The sequence below is a fragment of the Hyperolius riggenbachi genome, chromosome 10 (genome assembly GCF_040937935.1).
Source record: "Hyperolius riggenbachi isolate aHypRig1 chromosome 10, aHypRig1.pri, whole genome shotgun sequence".
Lineage (NCBI taxonomy): Eukaryota > Metazoa > Chordata > Amphibia > Anura > Hyperoliidae > Hyperolius > Hyperolius riggenbachi.
The window spans coordinates 195,652,543-195,677,096 of NC_090655.1; the positions used below are offsets into that span (position 1 = coordinate 195,652,543).

The 24,554-nt window shown below is 43.4% G+C and overlaps 1 protein-coding gene across 1 annotated transcript in view; it reads left to right on the top strand.

Moving 5' to 3' along the window:
• The window catches only part of FTSJ3 (FtsJ RNA 2'-O-methyltransferase 3), a 58,732-nt gene extending 37,653 nt beyond the window's left edge, over positions 1–21,079 (top strand). Inside the window, exons 12-22 of the mRNA XM_068255548.1 lie at positions 2,590–2,712; positions 3,653–3,788; positions 4,337–4,536; positions 8,114–8,228; positions 8,511–8,595; positions 10,098–10,275; positions 10,366–10,457; positions 13,646–13,748; positions 16,457–16,637; positions 18,367–18,461; positions 20,684–21,079. Of these exons, the coding sequence (XP_068111649.1) occupies positions 2,590–2,712; positions 3,653–3,788; positions 4,337–4,536; positions 8,114–8,228; positions 8,511–8,595; positions 10,098–10,275; positions 10,366–10,457; positions 13,646–13,748; positions 16,457–16,637; positions 18,367–18,461; positions 20,684–20,855 (1,480 nt within the window). The 3' untranslated portion in view covers positions 20,856–21,079. The remainder of the gene's footprint in view (positions 1–2,589; positions 2,713–3,652; positions 3,789–4,336; positions 4,537–8,113; positions 8,229–8,510; positions 8,596–10,097; positions 10,276–10,365; positions 10,458–13,645; positions 13,749–16,456; positions 16,638–18,366; positions 18,462–20,683) is intronic.
• Positions 21,080–24,554: the final 3,475 nt, after the last annotated feature.

Below are 24,554 nucleotides of genomic sequence, written 5' to 3' on the forward strand. Positions count from 1 at the left end.
GTATCGATCCGCGCTGGTATCAGACAGGTCGGAAATTATCAGCACTGCCATCAGCGCTCGATTACACGGTTCAAAACGAACCGTGCATCCCCAGCATTAGGTTCGCTGTGACCCTTATCCTTCTCTCTGTTATACTCTGTTATAACTACATTATTTTCTACCTGTTGGAAATTTGACATAACGCCCTTTGCTAAGAGCTATTCCATTGCTTGACTGTTTTTCTTTATGTTATTTTTTCTATAAAAAAAATTTGAAACTAAAACTTTTAGAGCAGAGGAGGTTCTGAGTTTAGGTCCGCTTCAAGTACAAAAATGTCTGAAAGGGTAAGGAGATAAAAAAAGGAATTATAGGAGCATACATCATAATCCTGTATACAAAAAGCAGTGACACAAAAATCACATTCTTTTTTTTACATCCGATTTACTGCAGCCTTACTCATATAAAGATGTTTAAGTACCAAGTTCCTGCTAGTTCATCAAATATTCATAGTCAAAATTGCTTTAGACAATTATGTTAAGTGTGGAAAGAGGTATTTATTATTATTTTGTTTTTTGTCTATATAGTGCCAACATTTCTCGTCGCGCTGTAAATAGTACAAAATGAATAATGGGAGCATAGTTACAAGACGTACAAAATTCTGTACTATCAGGACATCCAGCAAATACATTGCTAATTAGTGGTGTGAGACATTACCAATACCGATGCATGCTAATATGAAAAATTGCAGCAGAATAAGAAACACTAGGAGGAGGTCCCTGCCCTTGCAAGCTTACAATCTAGAGTGTAGTGGATTGGAGAAGGGAAAGAGACATGGGCACTGGCGTAACAATAGGGGATGCGACCCCTGCCCCCCCGGGGCCCGCTCGGGGCCGTTTTGGGGGGCTGGAGGGGACGCAGCACGAGGGGAAAGCCATGCCCACAGTCGGCGGGCTCTCCCCTCCAGCTTAATAAGTGTGCGGGCAGCGGCTGATACATACCTTCCTTCCCTCTTCCGTGCGGTCCAGCGTGTGTTTCTCACTCTGTGTTTCTTACTCTAGTCTCTGATGCGACTTCCTGTATAACAGGAAGTCGCGTCAGAGACTAGAGTGAGGAATGCACGCTGGACCGCACGGAAGAGGAAAGGAAGGTATGTATCAGCCGCTGCCGGCACATTTATTAAGCTGGAGGAGAGCGCAGAGGGGAGAGCCCCGGGGTGAGGGGGGGGGGACCTCCCCCGCCGACTGTGGGCATGGCTTTGCCCTCATGCAGCAACCCCTCCAGCCCTCCAAAACGGCCCCAAGCGGGCCCCGGGGGGGGGGCGCTCAGAATTTTTGCAGGAGGGCCCGGTGGGGCCTAGATACGCCCCTGGACATGGGCTTAGCGGAATGAGACTAAGAGCATTAGCAAATTATAGACTTGTCTGCACAGGTGTGTTATGAGAGTATGTTGGAAAATTTCCAGCCTTGGAGCATAACAGACTGGCTGTGGGAAAGCGGAACGCAATGCTATTGAGAAGTCCTGTATGTGGGAGTGAGAGGCAGTGACGAAGCTAGAGTACGTCTTTTGTGGGGGGTTTTCTGCTGTTTGTGTCTCTGTATTATTCTCACTCCCTTATCATTGGAATCCTGTAAGGTTTGAATTGCTTCAAGGGAAAGGAAATTAATAATAGTCTGTTTAAAGAGACACTGTAACAAAAAAAAAACCCGCTGGGGGATGCTTGCCTCGGGAGTGGGACGCCTCAGGGTCCCAATGTGGCTTCCCTGTCTTCTGTAGCTTTGGGGAATCCAGCGCTGGCTCATCCGAAAGCTCCTTGACAAGGCTGCGCAGGCAATATTTACCTACCGCGATCCTGTGCAAGCAAACTAACGGCTCTTCATTCGATATAAGGTGAAAATAGCCGAATAAAGAGCCACTAGTGCGCCTGCTCAGGATTGTGGTAGGTAAATGTTTACCTTGCCGCTGTGCGGGGGGTCACCACGCTGGATTGCCAGGACACTGGAGGATAGGAGAAGCCTTGTTAGGATCCAGAGGCTTCCCTCTCCCGAGCTAAGTATCCTCAAGAGATTTTTATTTTTCATTACAGGTTTTCTTTAACCCAAGGAACAAAATCTTAAAGATTGTGTCACAAAAAGTTATGCTGGGCATACACGAGTCGATCCGGCGGCTCGATTAGCTGCCGGATCGACTCCTGCCGCGTCCCCGCGAGTGCGCCCGGATCGATTCCCGCTTGTCCCCGTCGGCGCTCCTTATCTTCCGCTCCATTCGCCGCTATTGTCCGCCCGCGGGGATCGAGCACGGAATCAATCCCCGCGGTGATCAGACACATTGGATATTATCAATCGAGCCATCAGCGGCTCGATTGATAACAGCGCACCTCGCCATGTATGCCCAGCATTTTCTTTTTAACCAGGTAAAACTTCTTTATCTTACCTGGGACTTGACAAGTGGATATAATGTACAATAACAAACATAATCTCAGACATTAAACAAAGCTATGTGTCTTGCCCAGAGCAAGCCAGGTTCTTCTTACCAGCAGGGACATATTCTGAATTATACCATTGAGACTGGAGACAAGCAAAGCTATTTTTTCTAATCTGTTGATGATTTCAGTCTCAGCTCTGGTGAAGAAGAGGATGCTGGTTCAGAAACTGAGGAAAAAGCAGAAGATGAGAATGAACAGCTGGACAGGAAGTTGGCAGAACTAAAGGCTGAAGAGCTAGCAACACTGAAAAGGTTTGTTGCAAATATAACTAAACCATATCTGGGAGAGATCTACTGTACAATAATGGAACTCTAATCTCTAAGGCCAATGCCGTTTTTCACTATACCAACCAACTATGGGGTTTTCAGGAGTTACCGATGAGGGTAATTGTGAAATGTAGCTTTAATAATCATAAAATTAATCTTTAAATGTCAGCATCCTTTGCAATGCATTCAATAAAAGTACAGTATATCTGTTCACAATGCGTCATAGTTAAAATAAGCAGATGACTGCCGCATGCTGTCTGCAGAAATACCGGCAGTAGACAGTAGAGGGCACACAGCTGTGGTCAGTACAAGGGAGCTCTGCATTTGTTGGTATCTTGTGACTCTTTGGGACCATAAAATTAGCCCTAGATTACTTCTCAGTGGCCACTGCATCATATTCAGTCCACTGTACACAGAATCTATTTGGTTGTGACAGTTTAACTCAATATTACTATACAATCCTAGCATGTCTGAATCATACATGTCATGGGCAGCTGCTCCGTCAATCTGCGCGGATCTCCGCCTCTCCCCGCCCCTCTGTCTTCTTTCACTGAGAGGGGCAGGGAGAGGCGGCGATTAGCACAGATTTTTGCTCATGGAGGCAGAGCTACAGCCAAAAGCTCTGCCTCCCCTGGGCAGCAAAATCCACAACCAGAAAAGTAGTGGATTTTGCCCTGTGGTTTTGGGGGGATTAATTGAGATTTCAGCCGCGGGGATGCACCGTTTCAGAGGGGGCATTCATGCCTAACAACATTGTAAAATAAAAGCTGCTTTTTCTGGAGGCTTCAGAGTCTCTTTAAGGTCCACCTTAATGACTTTTAAAAATTAAAAATGTCATTGTTTGTTGTTGTTGTTATAAATATTACTTTATGCGCATCACGGCAGTTTGCAAAGATAGGAAGTGTTGACCCTGTTTTTATTGTAGGAAGAAAAAGCAATTATTGAAAGCTCAGCGCAAGCAGAGACTGAGAATGGAACTTAAAATGGATCTCCCAGGTGTTTCCATTGCTGATGATGGGGAAACTGGGATGTTCTCCCTGAAGACCATCGGAAAAAGCACGGTAAGCGGACACAGACAATATACACTAAAGCCCAGCGCTTACAGAGCTCATGCAAGTTACTCCTTTATACTGCCTGATGAAGCGGGTCACACCTACGAAATGAGTACCATTGTGAAGTGTACAATAAAGTTCTTTACCTAAATCAGACAATTCAAGTTATCAATTGGGAGGAAAGTCCACCATTACCTCCCGTTCTTAAACTGCTTTTACTATATATCATCCTTCTTGGCGCCTCTGTTTTACCATTATCTGAATTGTTCATCACCACTTGGTGGAGGGGAGCTACCCCTTTCTTCCTATCTACAGAGAGTGACTTGTTAACCCGAGTAGGTTCGGGTCTAAGCTCCCCACCTGCCTGTACAGTGGTTGCCTTAGTGATAGCCCACCTTTGTGAGTATTATTATATGAAAAGAATTTCACATAATACAGATCATAACATACTACACTCTTGTGGGCTCTCAATTTCCCCTTTTGTCTTTTCATTATTTATGTGATTAATGTATAATACAATCTAAACCTGACTGTGCTGCTTCTGTCCTGCCTCTTAGCTGTTGCAGACATTGACACAAGGAGACATGTCTGCTGCAGATGCCCTCGTGTCACAATTCAACAACGATGATGATGTTGTCCTGTCAGACACTGAGCTCCCAGAAGAGGACGAGATTTCTCTCGATAGTGATCTGGATGAAGATGAAATGGAAGAAGTGAGAAAGAGGGAGAAAACACTGCCAAAAAAGCAAAGTAAAATGTAAGTTGAGCCGCTGTAATTGTTGCCTGTAACTTATGGTGGCCATTAACAATACAATTTCCAGAACGATCGATCAGCATAGCCAACATTAATGGTGCCAATTGACGAGGAACGGTCAATGCATCATTGATCGTTCCATTGATCTGTTTTTAGGATCAATTCCACTTTATTATTGGATTTGTTCCTTTTTTCTTTCTGTTTTCATTTCTGACTGTTCGGATCAGCCAGTCAGTTGTTCAGGAAATTGTACCGTTAATGAGCACCTTTACACATGTATTGATGTTGTTTGTGTTTAAAGTCACTGTGGAGCACCCACCAAAATGGTGGGTTTATCAACTCTAATGAAAGACATTATATGCAATTTCCTTTATGCATAATACAATGCTTGGAGAAAATTGTTTTTTTTTGGAGTGAAATCATAAAATATGACACTGATCACTTCCAAGAAGAAAGCCTAATGTGCGTTTCACAGTCCAACAAGACCCACTTTATCATATTCTCAACCTATAGTGTATTCAAGGAGCTTGCAGTTGACAATGGGATGAATATAAGTAAACACCCAGGATGAAAAATCACACACATGCAACGTCCAAATCTGATGCCACTTTACATTGTGCTGCTGGCCCACAGCGTCCTAGAATAACATAACTGAGGAATCGCAGGCTGATCATGAAGATACCATTTATTGGCTTACTTAAAGAGACACTAACAAGAAAAATGTCCCCTGTGGGGTACTCACCTTGGGAGGGGGAAGCCTCTGGATCCTAATGAGGCTTCCCCCGTCCTCCTCTTTCCTACGGGGGTCTCACTGCAGCCCTTCAAAGCCGGCCCGACAGATCCGACAGCCTGTTCAATATGTAGCGGGGGTGCTGTTTCAGCTCTTCTGATGGAGATAGGCGGAAATAGCCGATCCCCGTCAGGTCCACTCTACTGTGCTATTTTCCACCTATCTCCGTGGGAAGGAGCAGATACTGCGCCTGCGCTGGAGCCAAAAGGTAAATATTTACATTGCCGCTGTTCCAGGAGGATTTTCGCCGCTGCCGTGGGACCGAGGAGGACGGGGGGGGGGGGGGGGGGGGGAGCGGAGCCTGAATTGGATCCGGAGGCTTCCCCCACCCGAGGGGAGGTTTTTTTTCGTTACAGATTTTCTTTAAAGTGAACCAGAAGCACCCTCTTGTACTTTACCATATATATCAGTGGGAACATTAGAGAAAACACCTACCCTGCTCTCTGTTTCATTCTTAACTGCTCAGCTTGCTTGTTATCAGCCCTGATAAAATCCCAGACTGAGCATTCAGTCTGGCTTTGCTCAGGAATGGTTATAGCTGAGTCATTATAGCAGAGCCAGAAGGGGGCAGGCTTGGGCTTGAAAAGAGATCAGAGAAGACAGACTCCACTATAATGATTCCTGAGCAAAGCCATACTACATGCTCAATCAGGGATTTTAACAGGGCTGATAAGAAGCAGGCTGATCAGTGAAGAATGAAACAGAGAGCAGGGTAGGTGTTTTCTCTAATGTTCCCACTGATATATATGGTAAACTACATGAGGGTGTTTTGTCTCTGGTTCACTTTAAAAGAGCGTAATCTTTCAACCAACAAGCCTTCATCACACCTATTTGTCAGAAAGCTTCTTTGTTATTTCTTATTTGAAAGGGTATCTGAGTCTGAAGAAGGCTTGTTGGCAAAACTTTTATTTTTTTTTCCTTTCTTTCTTTTAAAGGGTCCTGAGAAAAGAAAAAAAGGTCAAAGTTAGATACTTAGCTCAGAATAATTAAGAGGCGTTCCTCATCCTCCTCAACCACAGAGATCCAGTGCTGGGACCTTCAAAAAAAATATTTGATATGAATAATGGAATACATTCTTGCAGCTGCACTGCTATCCATGTACAAGTGCAGGCACATTGCACAGGTGCAAATATGGCCTCCGTAGTAGCATGAAGCCACTGATGCAAAGATTTTTCCTCCATGCACGAGCGGCTTTGTGTTACTGCACAGGCAAGGACCCTATAGCATGTAATATTTGATGTCCTTTTCTATGCATTCAATAAAATACATCTGATCACACATAAAAATAAATCTGTTTACACATTTTTTCATAAACATTCATATTTTAGAGTTGGGTTTGCCTAGACATTTGCGTATAAGTCTGCGTTAGGCTGTAAAAGTGTGCAGACACAAGTACTGTATAAGTCTACACAAACAAAAAAGTGCTAGACCTAATACTACCGTTAAAGGGACACTTAAGCCAGAAAAAAAATGAGTTTTACTCACCTGGGGCTTCTACCAGCCCCCTGCAGCTATTAGCGCTATTGCGGGCCGCAACACGTACAAAAATACGCATTGCCGCATATCTATGCATAGGTAATGCGGCAACGCGGCCCGCAATAGCACTAATTACAGACGGGAATGCGGACAAAGCTACGCGTGGCCAGTCCTGTCGGCAAAAACGAAACTAGCTGGCAGCGGGGGGCCAGAGGATTAGTGAGTGGCTGCGAGGGCACAGGACTGCTGCAGGGGGCTGGTAGGAGCCCCAGGTGAGTAAAACTCATTTTTTTTTTCTGGCTTAAAGAGAATCTGTATTGTTAAAATCGCACAAAAGTAAACATACCAGTGCGTTAGGGGACATCTCCTATTACCCTCTGTCACAATTTCGCCGCTCCCCGCCGCATTAAAAGTGGTTAAAAACAGTTTTAAAAAGTTTGTTTATAAACAAACAAAATGGCCACCAAAACAGGAAGTAGGTTGATGTACAGTATGTCCACACATAGAAAATACATCCATACACAAGCAGGCTGTATACAGCCTTCCTTTTGAATCTCAAGAGATCATTTGTGTGTTTCTTTCCCCCCTGAGGGGGGAGTTCATAGCAGAACCACAACACTGAAGAACTTGGCAGCCTTCCAGACACAGGCTGACAAGTCTGACAAGGGAAAGATACATTGATTTATTACAGAGACTGTGATAGTACAAAGTGCTGCAGTAAGCCAGAACACATTAGAATAGCTTTTGGAACTTGTATGATGATAAAAAACAGGATGCAATTTTTGTTACGGAGTCTCTTTAAAGGGAACCTTAACTGAACAGTCCTGTGCCCTCGGAGCCGCTTTGGAATCCTCCGGTCCCCCGCTGTCACTTAGTTTAGTTTTTGACGACTCACCAGTCGGCCGGCCGCCATGCGTATTATTGGACGCATTCCCTACTGCAATTGGCGCTGTTGCGGACCGCAACGCGTACAAAAATACGCGTTGACGCATATTTTTGTGCGCGTTGCGGTCCGCAACAGCGCCAATTGCAGTAGGGAATGTGTCCAATAATGCTGCAGGGGATTGGTAATAGCCCCAGGTAAGTGAAACTCTTTACCCCCCGTTCAGTTAAGGTTCCCTTTAAGTGTCCCTTTAAGGAATTTTCTCTGCTTGGTTAGTAACCCTGACAGTGGCATGTGAGTGGCACATCCCTACAATACCATTATGAAAGTAGTCAGCATTAGGCAACTTTTACAAGTTAGAGTTGTATTCAGTTTGTCTTTTACAGTGCCTATTTTTTATTTTTTTTTCCTATAATTTTTTTCCTTTGTAGGGGTGCAAAGTCTGATGAACAGATGGAAGAAGAAGAGTCTTCAAACCCACTTCTGCTATCTCTAGAAGAAAAGTCTGAACGAGAAGAAAGAGATAAGAATTTGTGGTTCGGAAAGGTTGGTGACGTGGGGAGTAGCTTTCTCTATGGAGTACATATCATATTTTTAGGACTATAAGATGCATCTAGGTTAAGAGGGAAAAAATTGGGGGGAAAAAAGATAAAGATTGACATTTTTTTCCCACTTGAAGAGTTGAGTCCGGATTTCTGGATTTGTTGCAAGTCGGGACTGCTGACTTATTTTTCTGTAGACCATGGCAGTGATAAACTTCATCAACAGTAATGCTTTTTGTACATTGTGAAAATGCATATTTAGTGTTCTTTATTTTCTTTTTATCAGGGAATTTTCTCTTCTGTACTTCATTCAGAAGCTGATGAGGCGATGGAAATTAAACAGACAAAGATATTGCAAGAAAGTAAAAAAGGTACTGTGTCAAAATAATTTTGTAAAACTCATATAATTTAGGATTTCTAGGTAAACCACAAGGCTACAGATTGCCCAGCAAGCTCATGGTGAACCAGAGCTTCTAGGATTGTGTAAGGGGCTAAAAGGACCAAAAATCCCTCAACAAATACAACAATTTGCTCAGAATATTCAGTACAGAGGGCAAAATGTCTAAGGCCAGAGTCATACTAAGCAAAATCACATGCATTTTCCCCTTACCACAGTGGAATACGCATGCGATTCTGCTAAGTGTAATCTTGGCCTTAAAGAGAACCCGAGGCGGGGTTCTTGCATCGCAATCCGCATACAGAGGCTGGGTCTGTCTATAGAGCCCAGCCTCTGTTGCTAGTTAGTTTCCTCCAAAGACCCCCCTGCGCGCTGTCAGACCCCATAAATCACAGCCACGCTATGCGGCTGTGTTTACCTCACGAATGTCAGTCTCGGCTGCTCCCCCGCCTCCTGAATCGCTCCGGTCCCCGCCCGCGTCCCTTCCCTCCAATCAGCGGCGAGGGAAGGGACGTGGGCGGGGACCGGAGCGATTCAGGAGGTGGGGGAGAGCGGAGACTGACATTAGTGAGATAAACACAGCCGGCTGCGACACGCTGCGTGTCGCCAGCGCGGCTGTGTTTTATGGGGTCTGACAGCGCGCAGGGGGGGCTTTGGAGGAAACTAACAACAGCAACAGAGGCTGGGCTCTATAGACAGACCCAGCCTCTGTATGCGGATTGCGATGTAAGAACCCCGCCTCGGGTTCTCTTTAAAGTGTACCAGAGACTATTTACAATAAAAGTTTTTTTATACATACGGCTGCCAGAGAGATATGTAGAGAGTGCGCTTCTCTTGCGCAGACTGGCCGAAGCTACGGGTACCGGCGATACAGAAGGCTGAGGACGATGGCGTGAGAGCCATCTATGCGCATGGGGCTAGAGGAAGCCCCAGGTATGTATAAAACTTTTATTTTATATCATCTCTGGTTTCATTTAATGTGGACCTGAACTAGGGAACTTGCTCTCTGCTCTAAAAGACACGCAACAGTATAACAACATTTCTTTGTTACAGCTGATACAAATCCTGCAATAAATCTGCAGTGTATCTACTTCATGCTTTCATGGAAGCAAACATATTGATAACATCCTGCTTTTACACATTAGCAGCTACAATTCGTAAACATTCCTCGCAGTGTTTCAGCTTGCATGGTTAGCAGAAGGTGAAAAAACAAAAAAACAAAACAGGAGCGAAATCTCACTAGAGACATTATAATATACAGTATAAATACAGCAGCTATGCATTAAATTGCAATGGCAGCTTTCAGAGCTGATACTTTAGGAACTTGTAATCTGTAAATGGACAATTATATTTGCGCACAAAAGCAAATAATGGTAACTGTATGGGTAATAAAAAAAAAGTAGGAAAACACATTTTTATCCAATATTATGTCAGAGTTGAATCCCACTTGAATAACGCGCCTCCTTTCATGCACAGGTACAAAGTCATCAGACAAGAAAGACAAGAAGAAGCCACTTCAGTCAGTGGACGCCACAGTAGAAACTAACACAGATGCACAGTCAAAAATGAGTGAGCCATCTTCTGAGTCCTCACCTCATCCTGCCGCTGCTGAAGGCAGCAGTGACTCAGACAGTGACAGCAGTGATGATGAAGGGTGAGCTGACAGGAGCATCATTCTGTAAGATGTTTTGGTAAAATAGGAAATTGTGCAGGAATAATACACTCCTGTTGTGTTCCCATGTAGGGATATAAAAACCATGAAGAGAAAATTTGGAAAAAGAAATGATAATAATGAAGAGACAGATGACTTTGAAGTTGTACCAGTAGAACGTCCAGGTAGGTATCGTAAAGTAGAATCCAAGTTATATTCAAGTTTGTTTCTTTACTATGAACCATGTGTGGTTAGGTCATAATGTACTTTCTTCCCCTTTCCTTTGTCTTAAAACTTAAAGTGAACCTCCGGACTAAAAATCTACTCAGTAGAACTGAAAAGGCTTGGTGTTTCTTTAACATTTTCAGAGCATCAGAACTTTGTTTTTCTTACCAAAGCATCATTTTTCGCTGCATTTTTAGCTAAGCTCCACCCATCAAAGAAAAAAAGCCCGGGCTTTTTTTTTCCTGATGCTGTGCAGAGCATGATAGGATTTCCTATGTTGTTATTCATGTTGCCTAGCAACTGGGAGAGGTACTCAGGACACAGGACAGTTGGAACTGTCTCGTGCTCCCTGTCACCTCCAGTCAACCAAAAAGATGGCTGCCATCATGAATTCAAACATTTGCCTGTTCTTTTAAAACAGTGTGGGTAAAAGATTATATTACCTATCTATTTTAAGTAACATAACTAATGTAACTTAATGACAGTATGTTTGTTTAGGCTGGAGTTCCTCTTTAACTTCAACCCCTACTTGCTCAGTTATTCTCCCACCCACTGTGTACTCCCTTTACCTCAGTGAATAGCCCAACCTACTGCATATGTCTGCTTCCTGTCATCATTTGTCCTCACAACTTTGCTTCCTCTCACCTATCCCAGTGACTCCCAATCTGTTCCTTCCACTCCCCCACTAACATGTCTTATCACTCCTACTGTGCCATGCTGTGCCACTTCAACAGTGTGTCCGACCTCCATCTTTACTGTGATGTCTGATCATCCCTTGCACTGCTTATTTGCCTTACTATCCACTGTTGTAGGAACATTCGTTTAGGAGTCCCACTGAATTGTCACCAATTAACAGGCAATTAAATCTACAATTTTTGACTTATCGTGAGGCATTTATGAAAAACAATTAGTCTTGCTTTCTTTTTCTTTAAAAAAAAAAAAAAAAGACTATTTATAAAGTATATAAAGAAAACAAAGAAACACATAACATTAGCATGACACATTCAGCATGCAAATAACAGACTATTGGAGGCTATCCAGTGCCTCATGCATTACATGAACATACTGCAAAAACAGAAATATCCTACCCAAATGGTTGTGCCTGCCTAGGCAAATATAATGCAAGCCCATCACACATGTCTGCACCCATGTGTATATATGACTTCTCCCTTATGCTGGGAATACACAGATTTTTCAGCAGATTTACTGTCCAATTGTTTTTCCAATCCTTTTTCTAATCGAATTTCCATTCACTTCTATGTGAAATCGATCAGAAAACTGATCGAAAATAGGATCGGACCTGTTGGAAATTATCTATCGAACAATCTACCTGCCAAAAAATCCCATGGTGTATTCCCAGCATTAGTCACCCATAAAAGTGGGTTGTGATATTGTGGAGGGATTCCTGGCGCCCAGAGGGAACATTCACCCTGGTACCCAACCCCAAAATGTTATCTAGAGGAATGTGCTAAATCAGCTAACCACAACTCAAATAGGGGGGCTAGTGAGATAAACCGCTCCATAAACCTGAAGAGACAAAAGAAGAAGGAAAGAAAAAAGACAAAAGCAGAGTATAAAGAGGGATAGGAAGAAACCCTCACCACCACCAGGACCCACCAAAAGCTCCCAGAGAAGCCAGGGGAGGAGTAATATGGACCCAGAAAGAGCTCTCAGATGTCCAGGGTGACCATAACCCCAACCTATAATACCAAATGTATTTTAGTGTCCACGTTTTGGTTTCAGTGCAGTAAATGTGGAGAGTTCTGTTGATGGCAGGGGCCATCTCGTGTTTTCCGGCTAGATTCCTCCCCCCCCCCTGCACCCCCGTCCTCCCCGCACTGATTATGTGCACAGTGTTGAGGAATAAATACAGCAGGCACAGATTCACCTACTAATGGATCCATGCGCTGCCGTTCCCATCTATTCTCTGCACGACCGCCGGCGGTAGTGCAGAGAGAATAGAAGGGAACTGCAGCTCCTGGAACCAATATTAGGTGAGTCTTTGTGCGCCGCCTTTATCCTCCCCCCCCCCCCCCCCCCTGCACCCCCGTCCTCCCCGCACTGATTATGTGCACAGTGTTGAGGAATAAATACAGCAGGCACAGATTCACCTACTAATGGATCCAAGCGCTGCCGTTCCCATCTATTCTCTGCACGACCGCCGGCGGTAGTGCAGAGAGAATAGAAGGGAACTGCAGCTCCTGGAACCAATATTAGGTGAGTCTTTGTGCGCCGCCTTTATCCTTCCCAAATGTGCAGCACGGGGAATAGGGGGAATGCGGTGGCGGCACATGCTGCAGATGAACGGAGACGGGGACATGACACTGGAGGAGGGGGGCCGAGGCCAGTGACTGGAGAAAGCCTCTGGGCCCCCCTCACTGCTGCTGCGACCACACAGATAAGGGGAGACCAGGCGGCCAATGAGAGAGAAGAGAGGTGAGTGACAGATGCTTCAGCCAATCAGGCTGATCCAGCATGCATGTCACTTCTCTTTTTCTTCTGCGTACCTTGTTAGAGCTTGGGGCATGGGGAGAGAAAAGCTCATTTGGAAAAAAAAAAGTAAGATTGGTTTCAAACTTTTGAATTGCCTGGTTAGCATCCTTTTTATCAATTTAATAGCCTGCAGTAGAGAATTAATTTAGTATTTTATGCCTAACAGTTACTCTTGAAGCATAATATGAAGCCTTATTTATCTTTAACTGGACGTCCAGCAGGGGTGTCTTTCCATTTAAAGGCAATGTATCCGTGAGCAGAAAGCAGCATGCATCTATACATTGTGTGAAAAGCCTCTGGAACATCACCATTTGGGAGATATAGAGGAGCCTGGGCATCAGTCAAGGAAATCGAAACCTGAAAGACGCTTCAAACACGACTTGTCAGTCAGCCCAGAACTTAGAGGCCATAGGACATTCCCAGAATGTATGAACTAAAGAACCAATATTACTACAACCTCTATAGCACTGTGTGGAGGCAGTGGGGTAGAATTTTTGCAGTCTAACAGAGGTATATTACCATCAAAATAGTAGCTTGAATGTGGTATCTTTAAGGACATTGGAATATTTGGGGATATTTTCCATGTAATGTAGTTAGGATCTGATAGTCTATTTTGTTGTATTTGACTGTTGATCTCAAGTTTTTGCTTTTGCAGTCAAACGATCTCGTGTTTTGGATCCACAAGGCCTGGCTATTGGAACTGTCATTGCCACTTCGAAGAAAGCAACCAGAGATCTGATCGACAACTCGTTTAATAAGTGAGTGTTGTTGTCATGTACTTATTGAAGTGGAACTTTGAAGATTTTTGGTAGAAGAATGCTATCTTTATGGCCCGGTTCACACTTGTTTTGAAGTAGCAAACGGATCCGTGAAAACGGATCTACACACCAGTCGATCAGCTCCATTTTCACTCCGTTTCACTTCCACTGCTTCCGTTCCTTTTCCCCACATCCCCCCCAGGCTTCAACCCACAAAGTGTATTTTTCTATTAACAGTCCGTTTCTTCACTAGTGTGAAAAAGCATTCTGTTCTCTCATTGCCTTCAATGCGAGGCTTCAGCTTCCGTTTCTGTTCTGCTGGGATCAGCAGTCCGGAAAAATTGGTGCAGCAGAAAACTTGCGGTCTGTTCAGCGTATCGTGCGGAATGGATCCATTTGAACAGACTGATGTGAACGGATCCATCGGTTAACATTGGATCCATTTCGTTCCGATCCGGGAGCGGACTGGTTTTTTTAACTCTGTGAACCGGCCCTTACTCTAAAATTAGATATTTTTGTACACTTTCCACCGTGGACACTTCTAAAAGATACATTTTCTGTTATGCCTTACATTCATTGCTTATTTTGACTGACATGGGGAAATGCCCTGCCTGCAGGAGGCACTAAGACAAAATGGTGGTTCCTCAGTTTTTTGATAGGAGGTAAATATTAGGTGTCGGGACAAGTTTTCCTTAGCCAGAATCTAGCTGTTCCAATCACATTCTAAGCTACTAGACCTGGAGGATCATGGAACCATCTTCTTTTTTTTGTTAGGTGCAAACAGTTTTTGGGTTTCAAGCTCGTAGTGGAAGCAACAGTTTGCTTCTCTTCGTTATCATACTGCTGCCAGCCCAACCCCCCAGCCCCCACCACATAGCCGTGGTGGAGGTTAATGCCACAAATGAAGCTAGTCCTAGTGTATGACTTGTTTCCTGTCCAGCCACACCCCAATTCGCCCATGCCATACCACTCTGTCACACCTCTGTCCAACCCTGTCTGTCACAACCCTCCCATCTAAGCTACATTTTCTACCAAATTCCTGAAGATGTTGTTACCGTTCCCCCCCCCCCCCCCCCTTCCTTCTTTTGCAGCAGCACCAAGGCTGGGGAGCTTTTAGGTTGGGAAAGAGGACGGAGTTAGAGGTTGAGTTTATAGTCAGATTCTCATATGACAATGGCAGCTTGTTTGGTAAAAGTGCAGCCCCTGCGTGTGACAACAGGCAGCGTTACTTACTGAGATTTAGATGTTAAGCTTCTAACTATATTTAAAGTGGACCTGAACTTAGAACTCCTCTCTGCTCTAAAAGATACACAACAGCATAACCTTTAAACGAAAAAAAAACATTTCTTTGTTACAGCTGATACAAATCCTAAAATAAATCTGCAAAGTTTATACTTCCTGATTCATGGAAGCAGACCTATTGTTTACAGCCTGTGCTTTCAAATGGGCTTCTCTGCCATAGGCAGTCATGCGACACAGGTGACAACTAGTGATTAGACACAAATGAGGGGGAATTACACAGGCTAAACTCTTTAAATACATACAGGGTGCATTTCTTTTATGTTTTCCTTGTGTCCTGTGCTAGAATTCATCTCCACTTTAAAAGCGCTATGTCTAGTCAATTTTCTCACTGAATCAGAAGAAAAACCATAGTTAACCCAAACCAGCAAAAACTTGAAAACTTGCTCTGACTGCATTATGGGAGATGGAATTCTATCTTCGATCATGCCAGTCTGCTGCCATGTGTTGGTGAGAAAAAGTCACAAAAACCCTCAATGTATTCCTCACTTCTGCGTTAACTTAGATTAAATGTTGATCAAATGAATTAACCACTTGAATCTGTATTGGTAAAATCGCACAAAAGTAAACATACCAGTGTGTTAGGGGACATCTCCTATTACCCTCTGTCACAATTTTGCCGCTCCCCGCCGCATTAAAAGTAGTCAAAAACAGTTTTAAAAAGTTTGTTTATAAACAAACAAAATGGCCACCAAAACAGGAAGTAGGTTGATGTACAGTATGTCCACACATAGAAAATACATCCACACACAAGCAGGCTGTATACAGCTTTCCTTTTGAATCTCAAAATATCATTTGTGTGTTTACCTTCTGTCCCCTTCTTCTCTCATGCACTGAACATTACAGGCTTCCTGCAGACAGCTCTGCATGTGCCTTATGTGCCTGTGTTTGTAATTCCTCAGTATGTATCAGCCAGCTACTTTCACAGCCTAACAGAGGAGGATTTTTATCCAGCTCTCTTCTATCACTGATAAGATAGCAGAGAAGCTGCTGGCTTATGTAAATAAAACACACACTGGAGTGTGCATAGAGGAACAGACCAGCACGGAAGAGTTGGCAGCCTTCCAGACACAGGCCGACAAGTCTGACAAGGGAAAGATACATTGATTTATTACAGAGACTGTGATAGTACAAAGTGCTGCAGTGAGCCAGAACAGATTAGAATAGGTTTAGGAACTTGTAGGATGGTAGAAAAAACGTTGTAATTTTTGTTACAGAGTCACTTTAATGCTGGCAGATATCTGATCAAAATCTGTCAGAACTGCAATTTTATTTTCATGCACACAAATGTGTGTTTTCTTATAGGAAAGGAAGATAATAACCGCATTTATTGTATTTGACAAGTTAGACAGACACCTTTCCTTTATTTATAATGTGCCTGTTTCTTTCATTTTCCAACCCTGTCCCAGGCGCTCCTATAATGATGAAGAAGGCCTGCCTGACTGGTTTCTTTCTGAGGAAAGCAAGCATCGGATTGTTCAGCTTCCTGTGGACCGGCAGACTATGGAGGAATATCGCCAGAGACAGAAAGAACTCAATGCTCGACCAATTAAGAAAGTGGCTGAAGCAAAAGCCAGAAAGCGGAGAAGGGTGAGGAATTTAGTATTTTCATAACTGCCTTAAAGGACTTACGAGGCCAAATGCGTTAAATAAGTGAAGTACCTGCAAGATGTCTAAATGCACGGAGGACGCCGTCCGCGCCCTCCGTGCACTTCTACCGGGTCCCCCTCCTGAAAGCGCCCCCTGTGCCGCTGGCGACCCCACAGGCCGGGTCGGGCTCTCCTGCCGCTCCCAAGATGGCCGCCGGAGCTGGCCGCGGCTGCGCAGTCCGCATTGCCGCGAGTGCGGCTGCGCAGCTCTAGGGCCAACCCCTCCGATCCACGCTACAGTGCGTCTTCAGACGCTGCGGCTTTTCTGAGCTCTGATCTCCTTTCTTCTGCCTGGGAGCGAGATCGATCGCTCCCAGGACTTTTTTACTTTGGCCATCTGGTGGCCAAATAGCAAATTACACCAAAAACACACTTTGTGTTAAATAAACACATTTTAATACATTAAAAAACCCCTGTTTACCTCCCACACCAAAAAATACCCACATACAAGTTTAAATTAAAAAAAAAAAATTACAATAATAAAAATAAACAAAAAAACATAAATAGTTACCTAAGGGTCTGAACTTTTTAAATATGCATGTCAAAGGAGTATATCAATATGATTTATTAAATTATGGGCTTCTAAATAGTGATGGACGCAAATTGAAAAAATCCACCTTTATTTCCAAATTGAATATCGGCGCCATACATTGTGATAGGGACATAATTTAAATGGTGTAATAAGCGGGACAAATTGGTAAATAAAGTACATAGGTTTTAATTATGGTAGCATGTATTAATTTCAAACTATAATGGCCAAAAGCTGAGGAATAATGATTTTTTTCCATTTCTTTCTTAATATTCCTGTTAAAATGGATTTACAGTAAATTAATTCTCAGCAAAATGTATCACCCACAGAAAGCCTAATTGATGGCGAAAAAAAACAAGATATAGATCCATTCATTGTGCCGAGTAGTGATAAAGTTATTAGCAAATGAATGGGAGGTGAAAGTTGCTCAGATGCAAAAAAATGTTAACCCTGTGGGCTTAAGTGGTTAAAGTCTGAAATTCCAGAAGTGAACCAGAGGCGGGCCAGAGCATTGGGGAGTGGCTGCGCAGGCACAGGATGCCTGTGGGGGACCATTAGAATCCCTGGGTAACTTCAACTCATTTTCCCCTGACCCCCCTACAGTGTCCCTTTAAGTAAGGGTACAGCTAAAAATAGGAATTTTAGAAAGGCCAAGTTTATACAGCTCAAGGATTCACTAATAAGACAAAGCTCTTGTCCTGAAGAAGTCCACTGAAACATGTCTAGTGCTGAATAAACATTATAGCCCATTAGTTGGCCACTTTTAAACTGGTATATCACAATGTGGGTTTTACTTCAGTTTGTCTCCATATTACTTCTACTGTTGGGAAGTTTAATTTTATTATTTACATTGTCTAATTTTTGGAGCGTGCCTACCTTGAAGAAAGGCCAGTGCCACTCAGTTGAGGCCATGTTCTTGTTGCTTGTCCACCCTCGGAGTACTTGCATTTGTGGCCACCTAAGTTTTTTAGCACCTGTCATAATTTGCTACATTCACTTTAGAGCTCTTTACAGACTATATTGGCTGTTGGTTTTCCTTGTCTTTTTTTGTTTGTTTCGAGATAAGTTGGAATTCTCCCCTTACATCACTCAATTTGTTTGAATTGATCTGTTTATCATTATTGTATTATCACTTCTTTAGATGCTAAAAAAGATGGAACAAGCAAAAAGAAAGGCAGAAGCAGTGGTAAACACTATAGACATCTCCGAGAAGGAAAAAGCAGCTCAACTACGAGGGTAAGTGTCTTCTAAACCAAGTAGAAATTTATACATTCTGACTCGGCTATACTCTGCAGCCGCTTATCTCATCTAAACAAACAGCTTGTCAACAAAAGGAAAAGAGAGCTCACCTCCGATGGTGTAATATATATCTGCAGGAGTGCAGAGGAAGCGGGTGCATCAACCTGCGTTTCCAAGCGTGTTTATTCTTCAAAGTTAACATAGAGTCATATATAAAGCTGTCCTAAGTTGGAGGTCCCCAGACAGGTGGGAGACTGGAGCAACGCCACCGAACAGCTGTTGCGTATGCAAAGAGTGACACTTGATCACAGTGTTCGGTAAATATTTATTTGAACCATTAAAAAGTGCATATATAAACACTTAGAAGGGCGGAGGAAGAACCTGACGAAGGAGGAGCCCTCCAAAACGCGTGGAGTCATTAGGTGGATGGAACTGTGGTGATTGAAAACCGCCTGGTGACTTTTGTCAATGTGCAGGACAACTAGGTGACCATGGCACTCAGTCCGATCAGAAGGTCCTCATCTGATCTCAATATATGCACTAGATTTCACAAATCTTATAAGGGTGCCCATACATCACTCGATTTTGTAGGCTGATCAATCTTTTGATCCAATAATTTTAGTAGATAGGAGGAGAATTGATGCAGCAACTTGGCCACCTGATCAATCTTTCGATCCATTTCCAGCCAAAATCGGTTGCAAGGAATGCTGGAAAATCTCAGCCGCAAGGGCTTTATAGGATGTGCGGTGATATCGATATCACGACTACCAACAGATCAGTGGCCGGTATCCCTCCAAGTGTATATGTGTCCTGCCCTTGTGCTGGAATGTATCTAAAATCATAGTGCAGTGTGTGGGCAGGCAATAGATACCTCTCTGATCAGACTCGGTCAGAGAAGGGTCTATCCAATGGTTGATCTGGTGGCATATGGATTAATGTATGGCCACGTTTAGTGTTTCTTGACGCACTTTTTAATGGTTCAAATAAATATTACACTATTGGAGGCACTCTCTCTTTTTTTCTTTCTATGTTTGCATTCTAGTGTTTGGGGAGCAGCCCTTATGATGGTGTGTTTTACATTTGGAACCCAGACTATTGTATCATAGCTTTATTGCTTCAGCATGGGCATTGCTGTCACCTGGATCAAGTTGATATATTACTGAACCTGCAAATTGAAGCATCCAGTATCCTGCTTGGACACTTTGTTTTTGTAGAAATAAATAGCTTGATCTAACAAAACCCGTAGTTAACTTTATAACATTTAGTGAAAAAATGTATCTTTTCTCATCGGTGTAATGCAATTGTATAATTATTTCTATGTGTTTCGGACACTATCCAATAATTTCCACTGCTCCTGGCTTTCCAGCCATTATTGCACATAGAACTCAACTTCCAAGGTGTTGGAACAATGTTTAAAACTTAATAAAATCAGAATGTGGCTACAGTATTTGCAAATCTTGTGAAGTCTATATATAATTGAAATAATCACAGTATAACATCAAGTACAGACAGCCCCCTACTTACAAAAATGACGCGAGTTACGCCATTTCATACATACAAACAAGGTCATCTCCATGTACAAAATATATAGTACTGTTTTTGTAATTGCATATTTTTAATGTTACAGTATTGTATAAACTGTTGTTAGAACCCATTAGCCGCTTCAAAGGAATTATCTCAGTTGAGATAAGTGCGCTGCTTTTGACCTCCGGCGGCAGAACTTTTGTGCTGTAAATTCTTGGAATGCTTTGATCTCTCTCTCTGCTAGCAGAAAATATAGAACTGAAAGCAGACGTCCTCTGTTATTGTCTCACACTGCCCCCTAGTGACAAGTGGCCATACATACACATTACAGCAGTGACAATTAGTAAAAGGGAAAAGTAACAAAGAACTAATGTGCTAAAATAAGTTGGCCTGGAGCACTTGCGAGCCTCTAAATAAACTGGCTGCTAAAGGGTTAAAACAAATTAAAAGCACATTAAAAACAACCAAAAAACACTGCTTCACTGTCTGCACATTTATTCCATTGTAGTTACTCACTACGTGGTGATGAAGCCGAGATGACTATGACAGCGTGAGATATTGCAACATAAAAACTATTCAGCAGTGGTACTCCTGTTTCTCTGTCCTTATAGATTAATTGGAAACGAGTCTGTTGCTTAGTTTGACAATTAAGCTGTACTGCAGTGTTATTGATATATTTGTGTTTACATCCTCAGTATATATAAGAAAGCCGGCCTCGGGAAAGAAAAGCGTCAAGTGACATACGTGGTAGCCAAGAAAGGTGTTGGAAAGAAAGTGCGCCGCCCTGCAGGAATCAAAGGACAGTTCAGAGTAGTGGATGGTAGAATGAAGAAGGACATGCGGGGAGAACAGAGGAGAAGGAAGTAACACAAGGACCTGCTGGAACAGTTATTCACACTTGTACAGATATTATATATTTGATATGAACTGATCTCTGTGGTCTACTACTGGCAACAACTTGCCTGTATGTTATAATAAAAGGAATATGGGCCTCACATGCAATCATTGTTTAAAACCAATCCTTAAACAGGAAACATCTCCATGAGTAATTCTGCTAAATAAAAGTGATTCACAATTACTATTTTTAACAAGATCTGTTGTAGTTCATGTACTTAATGTTAAGTGACTGAAGTTGGAGAAAAAGTGAAGTGGCATCTGCACCATTACACATGAACTTAGTTCATTGTTTTCCCAGAAATCGATTCAAATTTGTGTGCATTGTATGGCATTGTACGGTCAATTGATGTGCGGCAGCGGGTGGTTTTTTTAACTTTTATTTTTATCATGTAGCTAGCCTATCGCTAGCTACATGATTCCCCCCTCCCTGCGGCGTCCCTCCCAACCCTCCGATGCCGCCGGCGATCAAGCCCATCCAGAAATCCCGTTTTGAACCGGATTTCCTTTAGGGCTTCCCCCGTCGCCATGACGACAAACAGAGTGACGTTATCGACGTTATGACGTCACAGGGAGTCCCAATCCACCCCATAGCGCAGCCTGGCGGCGATTGGCCAGGCTGCGCAAGGGGTATGTGGGGGGGGCCTGTATCGCGGCGGGTAGCGGCGGTCAGGTAAGACACGCAGCTAGCAAAGTGCTAGCTGCGTGTATAAAAATATCTAAATCGGCCCACCAGGGCCTGAGAAATCCTCCGCGGCGTCATACCCCGAGCTCAGCTCGGGATTACCGCCAAGGAGGTTAAAGTGCACCTGAGATGAGGGATTTGAAAAAATTATACATACCTGATGCTTCCTCCAGCCCCCTCTAGGCTAATTGCTCCCTGCCCTCTTGCACTGCCTGGATCATCTACAATTCAGCCCGGAAAGTCCTTCAGTCGGGGCCAATTGGACCCAGGCACAGTCCGGCCTTGCGTGCTCACTAGTTGCATGCTGTGACTTCGCAGTACTACTGCACAAGCGTATACCGCTTCCGGCTGCAGGAGCGCAATGGGGGCGCGCGGCCGGGCCCTGGATAAGCAGTATGTCCCAGACCAAAGGGCTTGGTGGCGGATCCAGGCACCGCAGGAGGACGTTGGGGGAGCGATCCGCCTGGAGGAAGCATCAGGTATGTATAATTTTTAAAAAATCCCCCCATCTCAGATTCCCTTTAAGGGGCCAGTGCCTGTGGGTCCCCAAATTATTTTTACTATTGTGTATTTATATAGTGGTGACATTTTCCAAAGCGCTTTTACATAGTGCATATAGTTATGTCACTTGGGCCCTTTTCCACTAGCAATCGCTAGTGTTTGCGCTAAATACTAGTGATTGTGATTCAGCAAAGTCCTAATTTTTCCCGGCGATTGCGGTTTTGCTATGCACTGTGTAGCATAGCAAAATCACGGCAAAAATCGCTCCGCGGCACGATCGCCTTTAGTAAAAAAACGAATCGCGGTTGTGGAAATGACCTACTGTGATTACTATGTTGTTCAGCAAACCCTAGCGATTATAAAATCGCTAGCGATTTGCGCTTTTGCGATTCAGCATCGCAATTGCCTCTGGTGGAAAAGGGCCCAAAAGGTGCCCATACATTGGCAGATGGCCAGCAGATTCGATCATCTGATGCATCTCTTCACACACACAACACACTGCACACAAATTTCCAATAGATTTCAGAATTCATATGTATGTTTTCAAGATGTGGAAGGAAACCCACAGAAACATGGGGAGAGCATACAAACTCCATGCTGATGCTGTCCAGGCCCAGATTTGATTTGTGAATCCTATTATATTTGGTTATGTTTTTGTAAATTAATGATACTTTCAGTATTTGGTGTAATCCCATTGTTTACTCAAACTTTAACACTTCTGTGCTGTCCAGCTGTAGTAGAGGATTTGGAAGGAGTCCGCTCTCCTTCTAATCCTGGAGTCCGCTCTCCTTCTAATCCGCTCTCCTTCTAATCCTGGAGTCCGCTCTCCTTGTAATCCTGGAGTCCGCTCTCCTTGTAATCCTGGAGTCCGCTCTCCTTGTAATCCTGGAGTCCGCTCTCCTTGTAATCCTGGAGTCCGCTCTCCTTGTAATCCTGGAGTCCGCTCTCCTTGTAATCCTGGAGTCCGCTCTCCTTGTAATCCTGGAGTCCGCTCTCCTTCTAATCCTTTACTACAGCTGGACAGCGCAGCAGTGTTAATAGCAAACAGGCTCTAATACGACAGTGGTTTGAACCAAATGCAAAACCTTTGCATAAGAGGATAAGTGGACGGTAGTCTGTGCGTAATGTGGAAACTCTTTTTGATCTATTTTTAAGCTCTTCAACTCATATGAATTTACAAACCCCATTTTTTGCTATGGTTTTGACATCAAGCAAATGCATACATTTTCATCATTTGTATTTATTTTTCCGCTCATGAAGGATTTGCATATGAACATATGACTGTGGTCATTCAGGCGCATTCAAGGAGTTTTATGATTGGCATGTTGATGTGAGATGCGTGGTTGAATGGTATTTTACATTTTATTAAAAATTTAAGTTTATTCACTATTTTAGCGCAGGAGTCATTTTATGTTTTAGTGTGTTTGAATTGAATGTGACTGGGAGCTGCCACAGTATTCTCCTTGCTGCAGTTATTATTATTTAGAAATATCGCTGCAACCAAATTTATTTTCTCATAAGAAACCTACATAATAATACATGGATCAGTTCATTTCGCTACGCGGAGCCGAGCACCGAAACTGGGCGCCGTTGTAGCAGCAATGGTATGATGCGCGCCCCGTGTAGCGGTAATAGTATTTAACTCAGTTCGGCGCCGATATAATATGCACCCAATAATGCATACAATGAAATACACCAAATATAGAGGCTGGTTTAAAATACAGAATTTGTTATTACAGTGACATATGTAAGACGATGAATAAAATGTACAACAGATTGCAAGATACAAAATATGTATGACAGACAAAATGAATAACACATTCCAAGACACCAAAGGGCGAGAGGGCCCTGCCCTTGCAGTCTTACAATCTGATAATCCTCAGCATTCACTTATTTTTGCCACATGCAGATGTTCTTGGATATTTTTTTCCAGTACACACATGACCGAACATAATTTTTGTTTGAAAATGACATGCTTAACCAACATACAATGGAACTTTTTGGCCAAAATGCAAAACGCTGTGTGTGGCGGAAAACTAACACTGCACATGACTCTGAACACACCATCCCCACTGTCAAATATGGTGGTGGCAGCATCATGCTCGGGGGCTGCATCTCTTCAGCAGGGACAGGGACGCTGGTCAGAGTTGATGGGAAGATGGATGGAGCCAAATACAGGGCAAACTTGGAAGAAAACCTCTTGGAGTCTGCAAAAGACCTAAAGGGACTCCGAGCAGTGCAGAAACTATGGAAAGATGCATATCATTTTAAAGCTCTCTTTCTCCTCTTTCCAATGATATATAAACCGCCATCCTACGCCTTTTAGTTTTCGCTATTTTCGCGATTGAAATTGCCGTGGCCGCGATTTCAATTGCGAAAATAAAGAAAACTAAAAGGCGTAGGGCGACGATTTAGGTGTCGCCAGAAAGAGGAGAAAGAGAGCTTTAAAATGATATCCATCTTTCCATAGTTACATTGTATTACAC